Here is a 16,732-nt window from a genome sequence, read left to right as displayed (position 1 = left end):
GGAATATTGTCATATCTATCCAAGTACACCAAAAATTCCATTTGTGCTTTTTAAGTGCAGGATTTGCGGTGTGTTACTGCATTTTAACTGAGATGTTTTTGTTGGTAGTACGGAGGGTATTTATTTAGCAATGCAGAATAATAATTTTTATTTATAAAAACTTGTATTTAAACTGAATGCTTTTCTAATTTGCGAAACCAGATAGCTGCCATTTTGCGGTAGGTTTATCCTATCCTTTAACACTTTGACACGGCCCGTGTAGGTGGGGGTAGCGCATCGCGTGAGCGGTTATCAAAAATAGTATAGGGTAGATCTTAGCACTTGCGAGGACTTCCTTCCTTTGTATCCTCCATCCTCCTCCAACATGTGCACTTTTGCTGCTATCCTCTCTTTCACCGGCCAATGAGTTGGTAACAAAAATAAGTCGATAGTCTAACCTATGACACTGAACTGTGTGCATCATAAAAATGGCTAATTAGCGTGATTGTGGTTTTTAATAGTTTATTTTGTTCGCAATATATTGTACTGTGCTCAGTAGTGAACCTGAGGATTTTTCCTCCTGTGGAGGCCGTATCCTGGCGGAAGCTAGAACAAGGCTGGCAGCAAGCCAGCGCAACGAAAGAAAAGGTGAGTGTACATGTTCCCATCATTTTTCCTGTTCTCCTACCGACTACTATATACTTGTTCCAGTCCTTATAGGAAACTACTTGCAAGTGCAGTTACTCGTAGGACAAGTAACTTTTAATGTTTAACAATTCTTTAGCTCATGCTTGGCAGAGACAGACGTGTCTGCCAGCATTTAATATTTAATTATTTATTATTTAAAACGATTATAAAACTGTAACTGTGTCAACGCAGTCTCAGCGCTTTTCGGACTGTTTTGAAGTGTTTGTGACATTACGTGCGCTTTGTGCTTCAAGTAAATTATGAAGTATGAATAGCCCGTTCAGCAGAAGTACGATGATGAGTCGCAGCCCACCCCCTGTAAGGCGGCACGTGGATCAAGAGCCTAGCCCATGCTCAACTGCAGTCCCCGGCCCTGCACCAACTAAGGACATGATCTCAACCCCCGAAATTCAGAAATGGATGGCCCAAATAGAACACTGTTTGAATGAAATATGCACTATTGCTGGTGATGGGAAACTTAACACTGAGCAAAAGCTGAAAATCAGCAACATTAGCAGGTCAGTGCTTGGAGGTGCCTCTCAGATGGCTGTGCAATACCAGTCTCTGAAACAAAAATATATTTCGGCCAGTACTTTGATCAATGCTTCGGATGAGCAAGTTAATATCGCTGCCCAATTAAAAGACCTAAAAAACTGCGTGCAATCTGTGCCTAGAGCATCACCATCTAACCAATCTTTTGCTGATATGGTTAGAAAAGGAGGCATGCCCCTAGTTTGTCCTTCGAAAACGAGCAGTATCGCTATTTACCCTGCTAATAAAGATACATCAAGTGACGTTACCAAGAAAATTCTACAGAACTTAATAAAGCCCGAGGAACTGAAACTGCATATCAGTGGTATGCGGAAAACAAAAGGTGGTGGTGTAGTCATCAGCTCAGAAAGGAAAGATGATTTAATAAAGCTGAAACAGTCAGAACAGTTGAAAACATCAGGACTGAAAGTAGAAGATGCTACTAAAAAGCGGCCAAAGGTTATAGTCCTAGGCGTTCCCTCCACCATATCAGATAAAGACTTATTGGAGTGTTTATATGAACAAAATATAAGTGATAAGCACCCCAGCCTCACCAGAAACACTTTAGAAAGCTCTATAAAACTTAGCCACAAATCAGGCAAAAAGAACGAGCCCACCTGTAACTATATTTTTGAAGTCACAGCTCCCATTCGGAGGACACTAATAGAACAGCTTTCTCTCTTTATTAATTGTCTTGAATTGAATTGAATATTCAGTCTTTATTAATTGGACCTCCTGCCCGGTAAGAGACTACACAATAGTAACTAGGTGCTATAAATGCCAGCAGTACGGACACTCCGCAAAGTTCTGCCGGGATACTGAGTCCACGTGCGGCCACTGCGGTTGCACAGGCCACTCGATCAAGGAGTGTTCTAAGCACGCGGAGCCCGCGAAGTGCGCCACCTGTATACGCTTCAATAAACCCGCCAACCACAAAACAGGAGACGAGCAGTGTCCAGCTAGGAAAAGCGCAGTAACCAGGCACATAGGTACTATTGATTATGAGGGCGCCTAGAGCGCCGCCCTCCTATCCTAATACAGCTTATATATGGGCACTAATGTTAACGATTTAGCACAGGACATTGATGCGACGTGTGAATTTCAATCCATATCATGCGACCCAGATAAGTGCCCCACGTTTATTTCTAAGTCTGCTTATAATTTAAAAATAGTTTTACAGAATATTAGAAGCATTAGATGTAATTTTGACGGTCTTTTAACGTTGTTAAATCCAACTAATTTTGAACCTGACATCTTTGTTTTAACAGAGTGTTGGTTACTCAATACACCATCGACTCCTCATCTGGACGGTTATAATTCATATTTCAGTAACAAAAGCAATTTTTTACAAAACGACGGCGTAGCGCTCTACATAAAAAATGACCTTCCAAACGTCATAGTTGAGGAGCCTATAATTCTGGACGCTAACTGTTTGATCGGAAAAATTGGGGATGATATTGCTGTTGTAGCGATTTACCGCTCTCCCTCGTACAAAAACATAAGAAATTTTTTACTCTCTCTATGTGACATTTTGACAACACTTTCCTCATTCCGAAATGTATTCATTCTTGGCGACTTAAATATTGATATTAAGATAGACAATGAAGATAGCAACTCAGCGGAATTCTTGAACCAAACAGCTTCCCTTGGTTACCTCCCTACCCATCTTCATCCAACGAGAGATCGTAACTGCATAGATCATATCTTAGCCAAAACCATTCTTGCCGTAAAAACAATAATTTTAAAAACTACTGTAACTGATCACTATACTTTACTACTCTGCCTACAAAAGAGCTTCAATAGACATAATTTTATCAGTACACATACAGTATTAAATAATGAAGGTGTGTCTCGCGACCTTGCAAGTTTAGATGTGTCCCCAATTTACAACTCAGCCGATGCAAACGTAGCAATGGAATATTTGGTCCGTTCGCTAACTAAAATAATTGAAATGAATACAACGACCAAAATATTTACGCGACGCAATAAAATAATTAAACCTTGGATTACCCCAGGCTTGCTGCGCTGCATTAGAAATCGAGATAAACTTCACAAAAAAATTGTAAAGTTCCCGAATAATCCAATAATTAAAACTACTTATTATAGATACAGAAATTTCTGTAACAATTTATTAAAAAAATTGAAACGTAATTATGAAAAGACTCAAATATTAAATGCTGGTCACGATAAAAAACGATTATGGAAGGTCATCAAAAATATCACGAACATGACTAACTCAAAATCGTCTGCCCTGCAACTCATTGCTAACTCTGTCAATGCAGAGCAAACTGTTAACGCAGCAAATTCTTTCTTCGCTAATATAGGGAAACATTTAGCTGAAAAGGCGCTAATCAGCGCTCCACTTTCGACGTCGACCATGACCTCGTCACACGCCACACAATTACATTCACTCGCCTTAGTCGAAACGGACGAAATTGAACTTGAAAATATTATTATGACTTTAAGAAATGACTGTGCAACTGGAATTGACAGAATTCCCTGCTCTTTCATTAAACAATATAAGGATTGTTTGATTCCACACCTCACCTACATTTTCAACCTCTGTTTATCAACAGGAATATTTCCCAAAGTTCTGAAATTAGCCCTTGTGAAACCTATTCACAAAAGTGGTGATAAGTGCAATGTTAACAATTATCGCCCAATTGCTATATTGCCATCTCTTTCTAAAATACTTGAAAGAATAATTCACAAAAGGCTTGTACATTACTTAGAAAATAAGAAACTCCTATCGATCTCCCAATTCGGGTTTAGACCAGGACTATCAACTAACGACGCAGTTGACGAACTGACTGATTACATTGTAAGGAATCTAGACTCTAAGAATAAGTGTTTGGCTATTTTTCTAGACCTGGCAAAAGCTTTTGATACCGTAAACATCCCAATTCTCTTAAACAAGTTAGAAGCACTGGGAATTAGAGGAATTCAACACAAACTTTTACAGGACTACCTTTCTGACAGAAAACAGCGTGTGACGATTGACAAAATTACGAGTGATGAATTGCCTATTGAATACGGTGTTCCCCAAGGAAGCATATTAGGATCGATCCTATTTCTTGTATATATTAACCAACTATGCACTCTTCCCCTCTCTAGCGGTAAGATCATATCCTACGCCGATGATACAGTCCTACTTTTCAGTGCCTCAAGTTGGAATGACGTATTCACACAAGCCCAATTTGGTTTTAACTCGGTAACCGAGTGGCTCAGAGTAAATGCACTTACACTTAATACTGACAAAACCAAATATATGACATTCTCATACAACATCCTCTCTCAACCTGTCGAGAATACTTTCTCAATAGTAGCTCATCATTGTTCCAGTCCAAGGACTCAAGTTTGCGGCAGTGGTTGTCCAAACTTGGACAGCACAGTCAATATTAAATATTTAGGTGTCATAATCGATCAACATCTCAATTTCAAACAGCATGTTGTAGCGCTTACTGCTAGAGTTCGAAAATTAATATATGTTTTTAAAAATTTAAGACATGCGGCTAGCGGTGAATTGCTCAAATCAGTATACTTGGCCCTCTGTCAATCACTGCTACTTTACTGCATTACTTCATGGGGCGGCGCACATAAAACAACTCTGTTAAACCTAGAAAAGGCGCAGAGAGCTATTCTCAAAGTCAGCAACTTCCGTCCTTTCTTCTACCCTACCCACAAACTCCTAGCCGAGTGCGATGTCCTTTCTGTGCGGCAGCTGTTTATCTTGCAAATAATTTTGAAAAAACACTCAATCACTCCATTTGAGTCTAAGTCCTCATCCTGTGAAAGACGACTCAATACCTTCTCTTCTCGTGAACAACTTCGCACATCACACTCTCATAGATTCTTCTGCTTCCTTGGTACATTACTTTACTACAAATTAAATTCAACATTGCATTTTCATGCCTTGAATAAGATGGGATGTAAAAAGACCGTCAAACGCTGGCTTAAAAATAAAAACTATGATGAAACAGAAGGTTTACTAGAAGTCATTTCATAATTATATTGTAAAAGCTAATTGTTTTATTCTTAATTAAATATACCTATTTTGTTTTTAAGCTCTAATATAATGATACTGTGCACAAACAAGATGCTTAAGATACAGGTAATAATGTACTTAGTTTAGGCATCGCAACTATACTGGTAGGCTTCTAATAATTAATTGTATAGCTTTATGATTAGTATAATAATTAAGGTTTATTTTTTATTTATTTTTTACCAATTGCATATTAGCTTCCCTTACATTTGTTTTTTTTTTACTTATATTTAGATTAAGTTATATTGAAATAAATTTATCTTTATCTTTATCTTTTATTTATTGCTTGCCCATGTGGCAAATATATGTTATAAAAATATAATACAGTAGTCACCTACAACGTCGCCGCAAAATCATGAGAGCACTACCAATTACTAATAATTATTCATAGTTTCTTATAACATAAAATAGTGTTAATAAGATAAGAGCTAATATATTTAAGAACTAGGAAAATGGCACTTATCTTTTATTAAATATTTCGTCTAACTTATAAAATGCGTTATAGATCAGGCACTTTTTTGTAAGTGTAAAAATGTAAAAAAATAAATGTCCTTAAAATTTAGATGTCACATTGACGAAAGACAGTCATTACCATCAATTTTCTATTATTTTTTTATGATGTCTAGTGATGGGCCAAACAAGTTATTTGCCGGGTATGAAGTGACACACTGACTTATAGTAGGTGCATTGACATTCCAAGCTTTATGTCCGCTTTCCACCGCGGGAAATAGCTCAGCGGAGCGAAGTAAAATAGTTTTCTCCGTCCTAAGAAAAGATTTTCACTGAAAATAAATATTTGCCTTCCATGTCAATGTAGACATGAGGTTGGTCAGATGTGCGAGTTATTTGTTATCCATTGCGAGCGGGCTTAGCGGAGTGAGATAGACGGCAGAAAAGTAAAAAATAAATTTCAGTTCTTTTTTTGTGTAAAAAAAAACAGTTTCAATGTTTTCAAACATAGTAAATGCTATCAATTTTATTTCACATAATTTTCTGCACTCTAATTTATTTATAATTTATCTCTGAATAAATTAGGGGTATAACGTATTGTAGTCTTAAAATATCACAAAACGCATTCTTTCTGAGCGTGTTAAGTCCCTACACCCATGTATTACGACTTATTCGAAGAAGAAAGATCTATGTGCAAGACTACTTGTACATTTCGTTCGTTCTTCTTCGCTGTGGATTTCAGATCGACCGTTTTTCGATTTTTTATTTTCGAAGCTAAATAATATATATAAATTCTCATAACACCTTTATATAGGTCCTTAGTATGGATAACGAAATTATTCTCGTAAAGTACTTATTCTCTTTTCGCTATACAATCACATCGGACTCTGTCCTTTGGATGAGTCGATTCATTGCCGTTGCGGAGTCCACTCAAAATTAACACACGACACAATGACACAGCGAACCCATCTCGCTTAATCCGCTTCACTTACTCGCTGGCTGTGGAAGCAATTCTAGGACATTTACTGTTGCAAGTCAAACGGAGTCCGTACGTACTACGCTGGAAACTTGCTCAACTTAGTGACACTTTTGTAACTTTTTCAACTCACCTAGTCCACACCGCTCACTCGTTTGCGGTGGAAACACTTGAAATTTTCCGTTGCGAGTCAAACGGAGTCCATACGGAGCCCGCTCAGCTCGCAGTGCAAGGCAAAGCGTCTCGCGTCATCCTGACACATAAAGTTGGCTAGTCTCATGGGCCTGTAATTTTATCTGCATCCTTCAAAAGGCTTGAAAATTTACTAAAACATACCTGCCAACAAAATATCTAATGTGGTTTATATATAATCTTGTGTATAGCGACCACAAAAATTATATTACAGATCATGAATTATATATTATGGATAGTTAACTTAGTCGTACTGTCGTTGGCTTTCTTCGCGGTCACACCGATGAAAAAGGATGACTATGATAATCAAACTTTCGACAACCTTGTGAATTCCTTCATGCGACCATTGTGGGCCCTTGGAATTGGTTGGCTTATTCTTTCTTGCGCTGAAGGTTACGGAGGTGAGAAAAATCTATAAAAAATATTAATTATCCAGAAACGTAGTGAGATTAAGAAGTTAGTAGTTAGAAAGCAAGATATTTTTAAGTGGTAGTGTTATTTTTGGTAGTGTTGTTATTAGTTGTACCACAGCTGTATTTACGTATTTTATTAAATAAAAGAAAGTTATGGATTTTAATATGAAAGTCTCAAATCTTATATAGCAATAAATAAGACGGAAATTCGGAAGTGTTTTAATAATTTGCATTCGTGAATTATTGGAAATGAAACTATTTTTCCGGATTTAAATCGCGTACAGTCTTCAACCAGTTATGTCTAATATTGATGCACACCACCACATACCACCTCAGTCAATCGTGACCTGGGGACCTGTAAAGGGCCCGAAACGTCGGTTTATTTGAAAAAACAAATATACGCGATTTAAATCCGGAAAAATAGTTTCATTTCCTATGTGTAACAATCGCGAAAACCTAAGAACTCGATTCGTGAATTATTGTTGTCGGTAAAAATTTTGAGATCCAGCATTCCTTTTTTTTATTATTTTGAGTTGTACGCTTTGTATTGTTTTTTTTTTTGTATTGCTTTTTAAGTACTCATGAGTAATTTACGTAATTGCGTAATAACGATTATAATTATGTATGGAAAAATTTTATGCTTTTAATTTATTTTAGTTACATAACATTTTACCTAACCTACATAGTTATGTGCACAATAATAATATTATTGTACATATTTCCTTCAACAATTCTTACGGAAATCGAATTTGAATTTCGTTATGTGTATATATATTAGTGTCAGTGATTGTGCCCTGTTTCGTTAAAAATACCTTTTCTACGAATTATTTAAAATAATGAGACAGAACCAGTACGTAAAGATTATTTTTGTCAACATTCCACGACAACAAACCCAAACGAAAGTCAAAACAACGCTACAAAATAAAAAATAAAAGAATGAAAGAGAAATAGAAAATAAAAAAATAGATGTGTCCGTGATTGGCCAAGTACCGCTTATATTTTAACCTATCAGGAGGTAGTAGAGCGTTTGAGTAGCGTCATATTTGCTATTTGATATTGTTTTCTTTTTTGAAATTTTTCAACCAGTACCATTTACAATAGAATTTTGATTCAGAACTAAAAAGAGCACCCAACGATATGGTTCATGAAATTATAGATAACAGATTAAAGTACAGGAGTAGAAAAAGTCTATTAAGTGCTTTAGAAGATTAGGGTATAGGTTTTCATGAATTTATGTCACCAACTTCTTTAAAGAGTCAAGTATATAGTACTGTTAAACACTTTCAGGTCCAATCAACTGGTTCTTGTCGCTACGCATGTGGAAATTGCCCTCTCGGCTTTCGTATGCGATCTATTTGTTGCATTTACCCTTACAATACGTTATAACCGAAGCAGCTTCTCAACACACTTACTTTTCCGTGATGAATTTTGTAAGTACCAACTTATCTATCTCATTTTTATTGCTTTAGTCTTTGGTACCATGTAAAAATTAAGTTTAATGGTGAATGAAAATAAGGCACACGCACACACTCATATTCCCACAATAGGGAAACTGAATCGCGTTCGCGTAGAAGCGTTTTTTGTTTCTTGAAACACATCCTTATAGCTCTGATTACGTGGATTTTGAGTTTTTTTCTGGCCAACTTAATGTGATTCTGTATCAATAAGTGTATCCCTAAATACAAAACATACGACAATTTGTTAGTTTCTCGTTAAGTCACTATTTGTTACTTATAGTTTTGTAGTACTTGTAATGTGTAGATAACTGTTTGTTGACCCCAATTTAAAAACCCACATTTAGTAGCTAAACTAGGTACATTTGAAATAAGTGAAAAAGAGACAAATGTGAAATATAGTCACAATTTACTATTTTCTTCTATTTCATATTAATGTGCTTTGTTTGAGTTAAAATTTTGTGATCCTTACAGTTTTTTTTTTGTTTTAGATTTACATATTCCTCTGTGAATCCGTTATAATTTTCGTAGTCAGCTTTGTTATTGCAATTCTGGTGGATTCTCCGTGTTCCGTTATTTTCAACGTGTTCTTAAAAGGCGGTAAGTATTTTTTAATGTATTAACTAATTTATATTTCATTCAATATCTTTTCATATATTTTAAAATATATCCAATATAATATATTTTGCAGGTATAAAAAAATCGTATTCAAAGCAACAACGAGGTGATAAAACAAATGTTAAAACACCAATTCCGACTATTCAGGTCACAGAAGAGCCAGTTATTGACACAAATAAAGGCACATCTTGAAGTTCTACTAATTATTTACAATAAAATTAAAGATATATTCCGTTTAAAATGTCTAAATTTATCATTTATCAAGATTTCATGTATTTATGTTATGTAATGGTCAGTATAATTACTGGATTTTAGAATTTAAACAACGGCAACATTGATTTTTTGCGGGTAGAATGGAGACATTGATTCGCTCTCTGATTTCGTAGCAAAGGCGTAGTGCAGGTGTGCCGAATATAAGTGTTAAGTATTTTGTGCACAATATGTAAAACTTTGCTCACTAGGTGACTCGGTTTATTTTTAGCATTTAATAATTGTATTTTTAATGTATTCATACACTGTAATTATTCCTTATTGAGAGAAATAAAGCATATTGTGTTGTGTTGTGTTGTGCCGTGCCGTGCCGTGCCGTGTTGTGCTGTGCTGCGCTGCGCTGCGCTGCGCTGCACTGTACTGTATTGTACTGCACAGGATTGCACTGTATTGTATTGGAGAAGAATTAAAGTTCGAGATAGATATTATTAACGCATTTTATTCACACTGCACAAACTCACAAAAATTATAAGAAACACAACCGTTTATTGAAATCGTATTAGAAAATTGACCGCTTTTATTTTCCTAAAAGGAAATGTAAAAAAGAACCAATCACTATTCAAAATAATAACTTATAATAAAAAAGTCGACTACTATATCTTGTTAAATTAATCATAAATTTTAAAACATAAAATAAAATAGTCTACATTAATACCGTTTTAATTACATAGAATAATACGAGTGGTGAATAATTTGTGCCAAATATTTTTCATACACGTTTGTATTTCTTACACTAAAATACTATATGGGTGCCTTCGAATTAGACGGTTGTACTAATTTTCATACAACACCTGGTCTGCTAAAGTGGTGCGATTGTGGCGCTAAAGTTGCGCTTCTAAATATTCTATAAAAATTTGTAGTGGCGCCAATGCAGCATATATTTTGTAAGCATCTTATTTGAAAGCGCCCTAAATATCATAACACTATTTTTATATTGATGTCTTGCGATATATACTAAGTATAAACTTGCATCGCCGAAACTTATGCGCTTTGATTTCTATATTTCTGTCACATAGTTTATAGTGCGATAATAGTTATTTGTTACGCAAATTTGGAAAGTTGTTGTTTTAGAACAGATGGAAATAATTAGGTACAAGGGTTGTATAATAAATGAACAATTGAATTTTGCATCATCACATTTATTACGTGTATTTTCGGGTTTCAACAAAAGCAACACTAAGGGTAGCGGGGTATAAATACGCCAACCGTTCTGAACGAGCTTACTCTTCGGCCGAGAGTCGCACAGTCAACAGCCCCTGAGGATGCCTCGTGAAGAGGCGAAACACGTGTCGGGTATATTTTTGGTGGTGGTTTGTGACTATAGTTGCGCTTGTGTTGTCTATTTTATTAATTTTGTACGGAGGGAGGGTGGGATAATTAACTGCGTGAAAACATATTCAACACAAGCGCTGCTATTTTGCACGATTTAACCTTCACTGGGTTGGCGGAGTAGCAAATTAATTTACTTCCATTATTATTAAGTTGTTATTTGACACGAGTGCTTGTATTGAAACCTGAGCTAGCGAAGGGTACTAGGATGATCAAAAATAGAATACTGAGAATAGCGAGGATTTCAAGGCACGAGACGCAATACAACTTTTGCTGCCGAGCGAAACACATAATTATCACATCACTATAGCGAAGAAAATGGTAGTTTTAATCTTAGAGGATGGAAAAAAAAGTAAAGGAGTTGCTCTATCTACGGAATAAACGTCTTTACCCGCTCACGCGATACATGCAGCTGAAGACGCATACCACACCTAGAGGTGCCGGTGATGATTTTATACCGATTTATCGGATATCGAAATTATAGCAGGTAAAAGAACTAATATTAATTGCTATTTCGGTAACTACTCTAGCAAACCATAAAGTTTTTAATGCCTGGGTCTGTCATTAAAAAAAAATAAACAACTTCAAAAATACGTCACGACAATCGTGTGTGTTATTGTTTGGGCTGGTGATTTCGGTGTTTATTTATTTAAAACATACCGTAAGTAGCATTTTTTAAGTTTACCCTGAATATAAATGTTTATAAACTATACTTTAAGGATTAATTTCAGGTAAACGTTAGAACCACTCAAACGGAATATTATCATATTAATCCAAGTACACCAAAAATTTCATTAGTGCTTTTTAAGTGCAGGATTTGCGGTGTATTACTGCATTTTATTTGAGATGTTTTTGTTGGTAGTACGGAGGGTATTTATTTAGCAATGGAGAATAATAATTTTTATTTATAAAAACTTGTATTTAAACTGAATGCTTATCTAATTTGCGAAACCAAATAGCCGCCATTTTGCGGTAGGAGGCATCGCGTGAGCGGCTACAAATGGTGGATTTAGTGTCGTATCATAATCATAGATCAGTCAATATCGACATGCAAATGTATGACTTAAATGTTGAAACTGTTTTTTATGTTTGCAAATTTATATAGTTTACTGTAATCAAAGTATGATTAATACTAGGCTATTACTACTAGGCAAGTGAGCCATTAAAATCAAAATTAACTGTAAAGTTATTTACCAATAAATGTAACGATGGAATTGCATTATCATGTAATCTAGTTACATTCAAAGCTCTATTAAAATTTGACTTCAAAATGGAGCAAACAAACGAAGATGGTATTTGATGAATTTGATCCAATGTTTATGTTCGGCAGTCCTATAATTTCCAACCATTCTTTCTTTCTTTTTTCATTTGTAGGTAAACTTTAAAAATAATAATAATGTAATAATAAAAACCTCGTAGTGAATTGTTTTAATAACAGAATATCGATAATATGTCTGCTTACAAGAACAACACTATCTCAAAATAATCATTATCAACAATCATCAAAATATACTAACAAGCAGGCAATCTAAAGTAATCAAAGCAAAATTAGGCAAGACATGAATAAACTAATTAAATGAGTCTAATTACATGACATATTTGGGCTATTGCATGATTTATTTGCAGAAAATAACACATACCGTTGTGTAATGTATGTAATGTGTTTAATGTAACATTCGGTTGATTTCCGATTTTTTAATGCTGCAGCGACGCATTTTAAACAATACGTAATTGTTCTCACTGTCAATATTTTTGTCCATTTCGTTACAATTCATGTGAATAATCCAATAAGCACTTGGCCAAACATTGGTTTTTACATTTGATGTACTTCTCTTTGACAACCGGAAACGGTTATTAAAGGGTACTCCAAAAATGGTAAAATGAGGACAGTTGGCATTTAAGATGACGTTACGTATTTTCGATTCTCGTGTTTGACATAAATCAATGTAGTGCTATCTCTTTTGGCTTACGACGGCAAGCAGTAGTTAAACAAAGACAATAAAATGTTCATGTTTTCAACGCCTAAATGCATCATAGACATATAACATCTGATTTATATATGTCAATATAACATGTCCTTAGATTTCCATAGTCTAAGGTTTTAATAAACAAAATTATTTGTCGTTGTCAATTTAATGTCAGCAATAATAAGAATAAAATATGCCAACGGATTTATATTACATAAATAATGTACGATAAATCGCGTAGTTGAATGTGTCATTACGTTTTTTTTTCATCGAAAGAATAAGTTAGGTGCACCACAGTCCGTCAAGTTCGAATATCAAAAACCTTTTCCACGCCAGGGTGAAAATACGTTATAATGATAAAAAAATCCTTTCCGAGCTAGTGAGGTGAAAATAAATTTAAGTATAATATACAATTCTTAACATTAAGTATCAGTTTTAAGTAGAAAGTTTTTTTTGAGTATACTCCCGATAACGACATTTACAAGGGTTTCATGGTCTTTTTACCTTCAGTGATTTATAAAAAATGCAAGTTCTATAACTACGTCTATTCATATTATGTAAGACTAATTTTTTAAGTCTAGTAATTCCCCCTAAAAACAGTATACTTTTATGTTATAAGTGAATGTGAAATGTTCTAAACTAGTACACTATTACCCATTGAAACTCTTCTGCAAAATTCTTTCTATTCTATATCGAGTTCTTAGGTTTTCGCGAATGTTACACATAGGAAATGATCTATTTTTCCGGATATACGAGTAAATCGCGTATATTTGTTTTTTGTAACAAGCCAACGTTGCTAGCCCTTTACAGGTCCCAGTCAACCATGATCATGGGGCCTGTAAAGGTTCCGAAACTTTGGTTTGTTTGAAAAAACAAATATACCTGCGCGATTTAAATCCGGAAAAATAGTTTCATTTTCTTCCTATTGTTTTCGTCGCTTTTATTCGTACAGCGTCGTACCAAATCCAGAACACAAATTTGCTACAGCTACATATGTATCTCCGTGTCGCAATATAATATAAGCAATCGTAGACAGCATGAGACATCGATTTCTGACGTTGCGCCTAGTAATTCCAATCGCAGACTTTGTTTGTGTTTATTCGAATCTATGCAGTAAGTGCTGTGTTCAGTTGTAGATGCAATTTGTAGTCGAGTTTGACAGACACAAAGTTATGGTAAAATTTATCTGTTTTGTTTTAAACCGACGTAACGTAAACGTAACGTATTTTAATGTCGAAAAACCGATTTTATCGACCGGTCGAAATACATCAAAACTTTTGTTTTCGTTCTCACTACACCAAGCGTCTCAATCAAGTCTTACACCAAAAATTAGGAAATGCAAAGGGATTGCAATTACAATAGGTACTTTATTTAAATTTAAGAAGGTTCTTTAGATTATTAGGATCTTTCGTTTTAATAAAACGTAATCATTTACAATTGAAAAACAAAATTAGCTTTTTTTCGAATTGTAATATATTTCATGATATTACAATTCGAAATATAATGTCAAGGGATAACATGATCGTCATTAATGTAAATAATAATTTTATTGTTAATATAAAATAAAATAATTTAAAGAAAAATACGAAGTACAAAAACACAAATAAAAATCTAAATATTTTCAAAATAGAAACGTCCATAATAATTAAAATATAATTACCATTTCTTTAAAAGAAATTCCTCTACACTGTAGAATTCATTACCCAATAAAAGTTCTTTCAGTTGGGAACAAAACATTTCGTCGTTCGTATATTTTTACTAATACAATCATTACCAATAAAATACAAACAATGGCAATGTTACGAGTTCAACGACACAAATGTGACTATTCATACAGAATGTTTGATGCCGGAAACCACGATATGCGACGTTGCAATCGGAATTCGTAATAACCTGGTGTATTGAGACGTGGAGTTTCGTGTTGGTGTTCTATAGGATGCGACAACACCATCTCCAACGACGTGCGAAATAAATATGTTATGTTTATTGAAGGAAACGATAAAATATACCGTAATACGAAATTTAGGTATTTTGACTGATTTTTTTTTTATAAAAGAATAAGTGCGCATTTGTCCTCCTGATCTCACCTGATGGAAAGTAATGATGAAATCAACAATGGAGCACGCAAACTTTGATACTATTCACTCTCGCTTTTATTACGGCCCATATTACACGTACAGGGAACAATTCTGTAGGCAGGAAATGCCACTCCGTAACTTTTCGCCATATAAATGTGGATGATGTTTTCAGTACCAGAAATATTGAAACTATTGACATGAAGTCGCTTACTAAACGGTACTGAAAAATCTACAAACTAACAGTCATCTTTTTTATTTTGGTTACACGGACATGACAACATTGAAGAGTGGAGCCTCTCTATGCCTCCTTCTTTCCTTAAAATGTAATGAAATATAAATTATACACAAATTTAGGATATAAAATATACTTTTAACAGAGCTGACATAACAAGAGAACAATTACAGCAGTAGAAAAAAGGTGACAAAGTTAACAAGCAGACAGCCAGGATTACAATTAGATGAAATCTCCGACACGCCCTCTTAATCCTGGACGACTTGCTCCAGCAGCTTACCAACAAATAAATGGTGATTACAATAATGTAAAGCTTTCATGAGTACATCAGCTATCATTTGTTCCGTCGGCATTTACCTTAACTCCAAGTCTTCGTTATGAACAGCCTCTCGGACATAGTGATATCTGATATCCACGTGCTTGGTGCGCACAGTTTCAGTTTGCCCCGTCAACTCAGCAAGTATTGGACGAACGTACATCGCTTCTTTTTGGTGCTTCTGACAAAGCAATATACTCCGCCTCGGTGGACGAAAGTGCGATACAAGATTGCTTATAACAACCCCAGGAAATGACATTCCTACCTAATTTATAAACAAACCCCGCATATGACTTACGATCAACCCCGTTAGCCCAATTAGCGTCAGTATATCCATACAAGCAATATTTATCACGGATAATACTGTTTCTGTGCAAAAGACCTAAATTCATTGTGCCACTTAAGTAACGCAATACACGCTTAGCCGTGGTAAAATGTTGCGCTGTATACCGGGTATTATATTGACTAACGAAACTAGCGGCAAATGAAATATCAGGTCGAGTGGTCACAGACAAATACATCAGACAACCTATCAATTCTTGATATGGTAGCGTGCTATCATGAGTTACGCTGTCAGAAAACTTCAGACCTACGTCTATGGGCGTCTTAGCTGCCTTGCAGTCTTTCATATTAAAACGTTCTAGCAAATTTTTAATATTATGTTTTCTGGCTCAACTTCAATTCACTAGTAGTACGATCTACTCTAATGGCTAACATCTGTTTAAACTCACCTAAGTCCTTAATTGTGAAGTGAGACTTCAGCGACGTTTTCAGCTTCTTAGCAAGCTCATTACAGTTGTAAAAAACGAAAAAATCATCAACATATAGAGTGGTAACAATGGTTTTCTTACCCACTTGACGACTGAAAATGCAGCTCTCATGCTTGCTCTTAACGAATTTTGCTGCGAGTAAAACTCCTTTGCCTTATCGTACCAGGCATAGACGCCTACTTCAATCCGTACACGGCCTTCTTGAGTTTGTACACTTCATGTTCATCGCATTGTTTAATAAAACCTTCTGGCTGTGACATATATATCTCCTCACTCAATTTGCCATTCAGAAAAGCTGTTTTTATGTCCAGATGGTCGATCTTCAAATTCCATTCAACAGCAAGAGATAATAGTTTTTTTTTTTTTTTTTTTTTTTAATATATAATAATAATAATAACGCTCACACTCAACATAGCCCCGCACTAGGG

At 35.1% G+C, this 16,732-nt stretch overlaps 2 protein-coding genes across 2 annotated transcripts; both read left to right on the top strand.

Annotated features, from left to right (window-relative positions):
- The first annotated feature begins 963 nt into the window (after positions 1 to 963).
- Positions 964 to 2,212, top strand: LOC113238556. Its single transcript, XM_026475379.1, has 2 exons — positions 964 to 1,816; positions 1,914 to 2,212. The coding sequence occupies exons 1-2, from the start codon at positions 964 to 966 to the stop codon at positions 2,210 to 2,212; spliced, it is 1,152 nt and encodes a 383-aa protein (XP_026331164.1).
- Positions 2,213 to 7,075: 4,863 nt separating this feature from the next.
- On the top strand, positions 7,076 to 9,643 carry LOC113238555 (O-acyltransferase like protein-like). Its single transcript, XM_026475377.1, has 4 exons — positions 7,076 to 7,258; positions 8,558 to 8,700; positions 9,216 to 9,324; positions 9,416 to 9,643. The coding sequence occupies exons 1-4, from the start codon at positions 7,141 to 7,143 to the stop codon at positions 9,532 to 9,534; spliced, it is 489 nt and encodes a 162-aa protein (XP_026331162.1). The 5' UTR covers positions 7,076 to 7,140; the 3' UTR covers positions 9,535 to 9,643.
- Positions 9,644 to 16,732: the final 7,089 nt, after the last annotated feature.

The sequence above is a fragment of the Hyposmocoma kahamanoa genome, unplaced genomic scaffold (assembly GCF_003589595.1).
Source record: "Hyposmocoma kahamanoa isolate Upper Pololo Valley unplaced genomic scaffold, ASM358959v1 96818, whole genome shotgun sequence".
NCBI lineage: Eukaryota > Metazoa > Arthropoda > Insecta > Lepidoptera > Cosmopterigidae > Hyposmocoma > Hyposmocoma kahamanoa.
This window is presented reverse-complemented; position numbering and strand designations above follow the sequence as displayed.

Bases quoted from the DNA above. Each gene is read 5' to 3' on its own strand.
- LOC113238556 (XM_026475379.1), top strand. From the start codon at position 964: ATGAGTCGCAGCCCACCCCCTGTAAGGCGGCACGTGGATCAAGAGCCT. The intron at 1,817-1,913 runs GTAACTATATTT...TTGAATATTCAG, and splicing joins CAAAAAGAACGAGCCCACCT to TCTTTATTAATTGGACCTCC.
- LOC113238555 (XM_026475377.1), top strand. From the start codon at position 7,141: ATGAAAAAGGATGACTATGATAATCAAACTTTCGACAACCTTGTGAAT. The intron at 8,701-9,215 runs GTAAGTACCAAC...TTTTTGTTTTAG, and splicing joins ACTTTTCCGTGATGAATTTT to ATTTACATATTCCTCTGTGA. The intron at 9,325-9,415 runs GTAAGTATTTTT...TATATTTTGCAG, and splicing joins CAACGTGTTCTTAAAAGGCG to GTATAAAAAAATCGTATTCA.